The sequence below is a fragment of the Delphinus delphis genome, chromosome 14 (assembly GCF_949987515.2).
Source record: "Delphinus delphis chromosome 14, mDelDel1.2, whole genome shotgun sequence".
In the NCBI taxonomy this organism is placed as follows: Eukaryota; Metazoa; Chordata; class Mammalia; order Artiodactyla; family Delphinidae; genus Delphinus; species Delphinus delphis.
In genome coordinates this window covers 2434791-2444388 of record NC_082696.1, presented here as the reverse complement: position 1 = coordinate 2444388, position 9598 = coordinate 2434791, and the positions used below count along the sequence as shown (strand labels likewise).

The 9598-nt window shown below is 47.1% G+C and overlaps 1 protein-coding gene across 1 annotated transcript; it reads left to right on the top strand.

The window, feature by feature from the left end:
• Nucleotides 1-7162: 7162 nt before the first annotated feature.
• CCR6 (C-C motif chemokine receptor 6) lies at nucleotides 7163-9249 on the top strand. Its single transcript, XM_060030466.1, has 2 exons — nucleotides 7163-7348; nucleotides 7597-9249. Exons 1-2 carry the CDS (start codon nucleotides 7340-7342, stop codon nucleotides 8713-8715), a joined length of 1128 nt encoding a protein of 375 aa, XP_059886449.1. The 5' UTR covers nucleotides 7163-7339; the 3' UTR covers nucleotides 8716-9249.
• Nucleotides 9250-9598: the final 349 nt, after the last annotated feature.

Sequence of the window (9598 nt, the reverse complement as noted above, 5' to 3'; positions counted from 1 at the left end):
ATTCAGCAGGTCTGACCCACGTCACACCCACCTCGTGTTCTGTAAGGACTCACCACTGTGCCTGCCAGAGAGTTTGCCGTCCCCCAAGGCAGCTCGTGTCATTCTTACTAAACGGTTCAAGTGTTCTTTCTAATGTTTGGTCGAATCTGTGGATACCGTCGCCACTCACTGGGCACATTCTGACCCTGTGCGGGGCGGGTAAGCCTAGACCCTCTTTCAAATGACAACCTTGCGGGTAGTTGATGACCTCATTGCTCCCTGGCCCTCCCTCCGTTCAGGTGGAACATCTCCACTTCTGGCACATGGGGTTCTGTCTTCACCATCATAGCCACTTGGCTTCAGTTGATTCCAGCTGGTCATTTTTTCCGTAGCTCAACTCAAAATTACTATGTAAGTCTGATCAGCGTAGACTTGATGAAACTATCACATACCTCATTCTAAGCCTTGCAATAATTTGGCCTAAAAATAAAACATCCATTACTTTTAACAGGCTGCATTTATTGAGCATTATTTTAGTTTTCTATTGCTTCCGTAACAAATTACCACACATATATTTAACTCTCAGTTCATTAGAGAAGGTACGAAATATCTATTTTTAAAAGGTCTTAATATCACAATTTTCATAACAGAAAGTCCGCAGATTCTTTCTCCAAAAAGTTGACTATTGCTGCTCGAGATTTGAGGTAATTTACTTGAGGAAAAAAGAAAGGTTCTTTCCATGTTGTGGTGCCCCTGATGCCAATCTGTCACCAGCACAATTTCCTCCAGACGACTCACATGATTTTTGTAATGAACATGGTGGTCTGGGGCAGGGTGAGTTACTTCCAGTGACTGTGAGTGCCTCGCGTATGTGTCAACCTGGGAGCAGCCTGATCTGAGAACACTGATTCTCAACCACAGAAGCATCATGTTCGTCATCATGCAGATTTCTAGATGGTTGACACCCAACCGTTACGTAACACTATCCCCGAAAGATGCAGAACGTACAAATTTGGGTTATTGTGATTTATTCTGCCATTCTAGTCAGAAATAAGAGTAAATCAAAGGAAATTAAAATAACGTCTCAGGAATAGACATAATTCAGACCGAACTTCTAAGGTCTCTGTTTGGAGCGCACCCCCCGGCGGCATGGCCTGAATATCTGGTTTCTTGTGGTACCAGCTTAGACGCTCCTGCCGACACTCAGGACAAAGACTTTCCTGACCCTGGCCTTCTCCTCACCAGAGGGAACCCCTTGTTTTTCTGTACACCCCACTATTGTTGCTAGTATTGCACGTTTTATAATGATTTGTCTACCTGACAGCTTCTTGAAGCTGGAGCTGACGTTCAGTGCATCTCGGCATCCTCTGTTTCTCCTCAGTAGATACTCATAAACATCGGTGGAACTGAATTCAATTTGAATTCAGAAAACATTATCTACCACAGTGTGGTTAAAAAGTATCTCCCCTAAGTGGGGTTCCAGCTGGGCCAAGATGCTGGGTCATCCCCTACCTCATTATAACTGGGCTGCCATTCCCACCGTTGCCAGCCCCACCTCCATATGGTATGAAGGCCTGACACCCCAGCACCCCGCAGCTGCGTCTCATCAGCACCCATGTTGCCTCCCCAGGTCTGGACTCCGTCTGGGCTCAGTCCCTGCACAGCTCCCCAGCAGCGTGGTCTCCACGGCAGCCCTGTGTCCCCGCTTCCGTGGTATCCCCTCCTGCTCTGCTCCCAGCCCCCTTCCCACGCACCTGTAGCCCACCCCTCCCTCAGTCTGTACCTTTTCCTCCTTCTGGAGTCCTTGAAAGTCCTTCTTCCCACACACCTTCCACAACCTGCTCAGTCCCAAGTGAGGACAAGTCCCCCGCATCAGCGCATTTGTGTCAAGCTGTGTGCACATTATTTTTATTAGCTTTTTGAGGCATAATTTATAACAATAAACGTCACCAATTTGAAGTACACCCTTCAGTGGGTTTTGACAACAGTCACCGTCCTGACAGGGAGCATCTCCCGCACCACAAAAAGTCCCCGAGCCTGGCGCAGCCGGTCTCTTCTTCCGACCCCTCACCCACGGCAATCACTGACTTGGTTCCTGCCACTATTGTTTTGCCTTTTCTAGAATTTCATATAAATGGAATAATGCAGTACATGGGTCTTATATGTTTGAATTCTTTACCCAGAAAAATGCTTTTGTAATTCACGTGTTTGGAGCGGGCGTCAGTAGCCACTCTTCATCTTCCGGCTGCGTTCTAGGTGTGGAGGGGGAGCAATCTACACATCTGTTCCCCAGCTGATGGGCACTGGGGTTCTTTCCAGTTTGGGGCTGTTAAGAATAAACCTTTGAGTACAAGTCTTTCATTTTCATTCTCCTGGGTGAACATGCAGGGGTCACCTGTGGTTCACGTGGTAAGTGTGTGTTTAACTTATGAGAGACTTTGACTTGTTTTCTCAGAGCGGGTCTCTGTGCTGCGTCCCCACCACTTTGGTGAGCACGCGAGGCTCCACGTCGTCTTCCACAGTCTTGTGTGCCTTTCTGATTTTAGCCAGTCTGGTGAGCATGAAACGACTTCTTATTGCGGTTTTAATTTGCATTTTCCTAATAATTAATGACATGGAGTGCCTTTTCTTGTGCTTATAAATACATCTATGTATTTTCTTTGGGGAATCGACTTAAAATTTTTGCCTGATTCTTCTTGAGTTGTTTGTCTTCTTGACATTGAGTTGTAAGGGTTCTTTGAATATGCTGGCCACAATGATCAGATATAAATTTACAATTTTTTCCCCATGCAATGGTCTTTTTCATTTTCTGAAGCCTTTCGAAGGGCAGAAGTTTTAAATTCTGATCAGTTACAATTTATCAATTTTATAACAGTTCATGCCTTGAGCAATTTATACAAGAAATCTCTTTCATTCCCAAGGGCGTGAAGATTTTCTCCTATGTCTTCTTCTAGATGTTTTGTGGTTTTAGCTCTCACATACAGCTCTATAAGCTATTCTGAATTATTTTTTTGCCTACGGTGCGATATAAGGGGTTTGGATCAACTTTTATACATGAATATCCAGTTGTTCGGGCACCATTTACTGAAAAGACTGTTTTTCCCACTAAACCTTGGTAGTTTAGTTAAAAATCTGTATTTATTCTGTTCTATTGATCTATGAATCTATCCTCTTGCCAATACCACACTGTCATAATTGCTGTAGCTTACAGTAAGTCTTGAAATCAGGTATTGTGAGTCCTACAATTTTGTTCTCTTTTTCAAAGTTGTTTTGGCTATTCTAAATCCCTTGAATTTCTTAATAAACTTTAGATTTACCTTGTCAATTTCTACAAGAACCCTTGCCACAATTTGGATTTGGGTTTTGTTGTATCTGTAGATCAGTTTGGAGAGAACCGACATTTTAACAATATTGAATTGTTTAACCTACATATGACATATCTTTCCATTAAGTTAGATGATTTAATTTCTCTCAGCAGTGTTTTGTAGTTTTCAGGATATGTATACATCTTGGTGGATGTATTCATAAGTATTTCATTTCATGTTTTCTGATGCTGTTACGATTTTTTTTTCAGTTTCAATTTCCAAATGTTGCTGGGGCACAGAATTACAATTGATTTGTGTCCATCATTGGTGTCCAGTCTGATGTTAATCCTAATCAGTGTATTATTATTATTATTATTTTTTTTTTGCTGCACCGTGAGGCATGTGGGATCTTAGTTCCCCAAGCAGGGATCGAACCCATGCCCCCTGCAGTGGAAGTGCGGATTCTTAACCACTGGACTGCCAGGGAAGTGCCCCAATCCATGTATTTTCATTTGACATATTGTGTATTTCATCTATAGGACCTTTCTTAGGTCTTTTTATATCTCTCATGACACTCCTCGTCACGTCTATGCCTTCCTCTACCTTCTTGATCACATGGAGTATATTTACAGTAGCTGTTGGCGCAACTTTTTGTGCTGATTCTATCATCTCTGTCATTTTTCTGTTTCTCTGTGTAGATCATGGGTCACACTCTTCTGTTATTTTAAATGTCTGTGCTTTAGTCAGTTTGAGCTACTCTAACAAATTACCACAAATTGTTGTTTGTTGCTGAAACAACAAACATTTTAGTTCTCACGTTCTAGGGGTTGGGAAATCCAAGATCAAGGCCCCAGAGGATCCAGGTCTGATGAAACCTTGCTTCCTGGTCTGCAGTCTTCTCACTGTGTCCCCACGGGGTGCAGAGCAGAGAAGGGAAGCAAGCCCTGTGGTGTCTCTTCTTGTAAGGGCACGAATCCCATTGTGGGGGGAGGCCCCGTCTCTACCTGCCATCACACTGGGGGTTCAGCTTCAGCATACACATTTTGGGGAACTGCAAACATTCAATCTACTGTGGTTTGGAAATTTTTGTTTGGGTGCCTGACATTATGAGTTTTACATGTTGAAGGCTGAATTTTGTTTATTTCTTTAAATAATTTTGGGCTTTATTCTGGAAGGTGGTTGTATTATTGGAATCAGATGGATCATTTGAGACTTCCTCTCAGGCTTTGCTCTGGACGGCAGGTCCAGAGCAGCATTTAGGTCAGATTATTTTAACCCCGTTACTCCTAAGATGGCGCCCTCCTGAGGACGCTCCCAGGGCCCTGGGATGTGGAAGGTCATGGTTGCCACTGATGCCGAAACCCCGCCTCTCTTTACTGGTGCCGAGTAGAAATGCGGAGACAGAGTTTTGGGTGAAGTAGAAAAGAGTGCCTTTATTGCTTTGCCAGGCAAAGGGGGCCACAGCAGGCTAGTGCCCTCCCTTGAGAGGAGGAAAGGCTCTGTAGCCTCGGGTGGGAAATCGGGCGGCAGACAAGGGTCAAGCGGCACATTCTTCTTGACTTCAGCAAAGTCTCAGAACCATCAAAGCTGGCGTCAGGTGGTCCCGGGATGGGCTCTGGTGGTCCTTGAGGCTATCGTGCCATGACCTTCTTTCTGGAATGAAGAAGGCTCACAAAGGGAGGGGTTGTTAGGGAGTGTTTTCTCCAAGAAGTAAACACCAGGTGCACAGTTCAATTCTAACCAGAAAACGATCATTTTCAAATGGCAGTTAAGCAAGAAGAAAAAAAAAAATATATATATATATGTGGGGGAGAGTGGCTGGATGGGCTAAAAGAATAAAGTTTAACGTGAGGGAGGCTATCGACTGATTTCTGTTGCAACAGCGATCTGGCCATGGGAGAGCTATTTCCAGCCTGGGAGGACACTGTGAGCCCCGCTGCCCATCCTTTCTGGTGGTTCTTCCCCCAGTCGCGTGTCGCTTCCCGTTAGGGACACCACTCTGCTGGTCTCCTCGTTTTTCTGTGTGAAGGGCCTCCTCTCCCAGCCGCCCGTTCTCCCTGAATTCTGGTCCCAGTCTCCTCAACTCAGCAAGAGGGCCATTCTCTGGGTTACCCCCCTGCTCTGCACTTGGGAACTGCTCCCCTTGAGAGCTGGGGGCTTCGCAGAGCTCAGACCATTGCCCACTTCACTGGTCTCCTGTCGGGGACCATAGTCCTGTGATGTCTGTAAACTGTGATTTACTGCATTTTACAGGCTTTCTTGGTTGTTTAATGCGTAAGGTGCATTTGGTCTCTGTTAATCCATCATGGCTGGAAGCACAAGTCTTGAGTTTTGATTGATACGTTTAATCGGATAATCTGATCGACGGGTCCACTTCCTCAATATGCTTTCGCAGCACAGAAGCTCTGTATTATGCATCTTCTGCATGCTCTGAAGTGCCCATTAGAACTCTACACTTGCAGGCAATTGCAAAAGTGCAGAGGGGAGCCCAGCCTCCCTGCAGTCCTGTGTGCACAGCAGCGACCGGAGCGGCAGCGAACACTCAGTGTCCAGGCATCCGGGAAGGAGTGGGTTCAGCCCACCTGATCTGTGATTGGGAAGCAACAGCGGGAGAATCAAATGATACAAGAAGTATGTTCAGAAAATCCTTCAGGGTGACCTCTGTGATCCACCGAAGGCTTCCGCCAGATGTCAGTGTTGACTCTGGAGGTGGGGACTGACTTGGTGCAGGTAGATGGGTTATGGGACACATTTCTCCTTCCTGTCTGAGCCTCTGAGGCCCGCATCTCTGCTGTTCCTTCGTCTTCTTGACCTTGCTGGGCCACATGGCAAGGGGGGAGCTGAAGGAGGAGAGTGAGTGTGCATTTCACAGGAGTATCAGGATTCCAGGACAGGGATTTTGCCGGGGGTGCGGCTGGATGATAAAGCAGGATGATGAACAACACCAAGCAAAGAAGGATGAGTGAGGATGGGGAGAGCAAAGAATCCTTCCTTCCTTCCTGTTTGTTTCAAATGATAGATTTCAGAGTCCTGCGTGCTGAGACTCCAGCTCCATCCTTTCTTAGTCTCCTGGTGAATTTCTTGAGCCTGGACCCCGTGTCACCCCTCTTGGCGTTCCCAGCATGTCACATGGTCCATCAAGGTTGTTTGGACTGTAGTCAGGCTGACCCGACCAGGCTGGTCACACCGTTTCACAAACACGCAGCGCTCAGTATTCCTTTTCAGCCAGAGCGGTCACCTGCAGGTGACCTGTTCTCCAAGGACCCAGAGTGGGCCTGTCCGCAGAGCCTTCCCTAACCACGCCGACCTGAACCTTCCTTCCCAAACTCTGGTTTCTGAGGAGTATGATGTGTTTGCCCCAGTAGATTAGTGGTCGTTAGCTAGACTGTCCATGGGACGTATCTGTGGCTTTTCAGGATTATATATATAAAACCATAAATATATACCCAGCCTTTAATATTATATATAATATTTTCAGGCTAGGACTATCAATTATAAGTATCCTAGCAACATCTACACTTCTATAGGTTTTGTTCAGTGGACTCCTGTGAATGTAATTAATTTGAATTTTGCGGAAGGTTTTTCTGCAGATCAGATCTGTGGTTTTGCTGATATCGCCCTTTTTTATGCTCTAGATCAGGGATGGGCAAATCACAGCCCACGGTACCATGTCTGGTCCGCCCACTCATTTGTGTAGCTGTCTGTAGCTGCCTTCACACTGCACCCGCAGATCTGAGTAGCTGTGTCAGAGACGACAGGACCTGAAGATCCTAACATATTTACCATCTGGCCTTTTACAGAAAGAGGTTGCTGACACCAGCTCTAAATGAATATTTCTGTGTAAAATAGTGCGCTGTGCACTCTTTGTGTTGAAATGGGAAGAAATCTATTTCCTTAATTCTCTGGCTCTCTGAGAACACTTAACTGTAATGCATTTTGCTTTCTTTCCTCCTTAGATTCACTTCTCTCCTATTCTTTCCGCTGAGCCAGAGGAGTTGAAAATCCACTCCCCTTCTAGTCCAGGCCCGGACACTCTGCCCAGATCAAGCACCACCATGAGAGAGGTGAGCATCTTTTTTTTTTTTTTTTTTTTCCAGAGTGGCTAAACCATTTTATTTTCCCACCAGTGACATGATATAATTTTTCTACGTACTCGCCAGCATTTGATGTTGTCACTATACTTTTTTTTTTAAACATCTTTATTGAGGTATAATTTGAGCATCTTTTTTATTTTGGTTGGGAGTATAATTTCAGTCAATCGTTCTCCTTGAAAATGACACTACTGCTAACTCTATCTTTGTTCACTTTCCAGGAACCCATGAATTCCACCAACATCTACGATGCCAATGAGGATTATTTTGGGTTGGCTAATAGTTCAGATTACTCACTCGATGTTGATAGCTTTCTATGTTCCTTGCAGGAGGTCAGAAAGTTCTCTGGGCTATTTGTGCCACTCGCTTACTCCTTGATATGTGTCTCTGGCCTCCTGGGCAATATTTTGGTGGTGGTCACCTTTGCTTTTTATAAGAAAGCCAAGTCCATGACAGACGTTTATCTCCTGAACATGGCCGTCGCAGACATCCTCTTCGTCCTTACCCTCCCGTTCTGGGCCGTCAACCACGCTACTGGCGAGTGGGTCTTCAGCAACATCATGTGCAAACTGACCCGGGGCATCTACGCCATCAACTTTAACTGTGGGATGCTGCTCCTGACCTGCATCAGCCTGGACCGCTACATCGCTATCGTGCAGGCCACCAGGTCCTTCCGGCTCCGGTCCAGAGCCTTGGCCCACCACAGGATGATCTGTTTGGTCGTGTGGGTGGTGTCGATCTTCATCTCCAGCTCGACCTTCATGTTCAACCAGAAATACAAGCTGCAAGGCAGCGACGTCTGCGAGCCCAGGTACCACACCGTCTCCGAGCCAATCCGGTGGAAGCTGCTGGTGCTGGGACTGCAGCTCCTGTTCGGCTTCTTCATCCCGCTGGTGTTTATGATATTTTGCTACATGTTTATTGTCAAGACCTTAATTCAAGCTCAGAATTCCAAAAGGCACAGAGCCATCCGCGTGATCATAGCCGTGGTCCTTGTCTTTCTGGCTTGCCAGATCCCACATAACATGGTGCTTCTCGTGACCGCCGTCAACCTGGGCAGGACGGACCGCTCGTGCAGCAGCGAGAGGCTGCTGGGCTACACCAGGAACGTCACCGAGGTCCTGGCTTTCCTGCACTGCTGCCTCAACCCGGTGCTCTATGCCTTCGTCGGTCAGAAGTTTAGAAGCTACTTTCTGAAGATCACGAAGGACCTGTGGTGCGTGAAGAGGAGGCAGAAGTCGCTGGGCTTCTCGTGCTCCCGGCTGCACTCGGACACCCTCACCTCCCGGCAGAACAGCGAGACCGCGGACAACGACAGCCCGTCCTCCTTCACCATGTGACGCCCCCCAGGCTCGGCGCGGACGGGCTAACAGGCAGGACAAAAACGCGTGGGGCGTGTGGACATGAAGCCAAAGCGAGGGGGGTCTTTCCTGCAAGGTCAGGGCTGCACGCGCTCGGGGTGCCAGCAGGCACCGACGGGCAGCATCCCCCAAACTCATTTGACGGGGATGCTCTGTGCCCCGGTCCCTGCTGGCTGGCATTCTGCAAAACAGGCTTTGGGAAATGCTGAATGAAAATGAATTGCTGACAAACGTGAACACTTTCAGGAATATTCACGAAGCAGCCCTAGACCACAATTTCTTCTGGTCGTCGCAAAACATCCCACGGCTTAAAAACCCAAAACGGATGGGCTTCCCTGGTGGCGCAGCGGTTGAGCGTCCGCCTGCCGATGCAGGGGACGCGGGTTCGTGCCCCGGTCCGGGAAGATTCCCACATGCCACGCGGCTGGGCCCATGAGCCATGGCCGCTCAGCCTGTGCGTCCGGAGCCTGTGCTCCGCAACGGGAGAGGCCACAACAGTAAGAGGCCCGCGTACCGCAAAAAAAAAAAAAAAAAAAGGAAAAAACAAACGAATGCCCTCGTGTAACTCATTTCAGGCAGAAGGTTAAACGTCTTTCCATCGCGATGGTTACTGTTGGTGTCATAATAGAAAATGGGCTGGCTTGAGCTTTATCTCATTTCCCTGTGAAAAAGTGTGAGTTTTTTCTCATTTCTCAAGCATGAGCTCATAAAAAAGCAGAAGAAAAACAAGCTCAGAGACAGAAGAGGTGGCTGCATGAGCACTAGAGACACTTGTCACGGTGGATAAGGCAGTTGAGGTTGTAACCGGCCGTCAGGAAGTGTAAGTTTGCTTCATTTCCCTCTGTGACTGGAAATTCTCCTC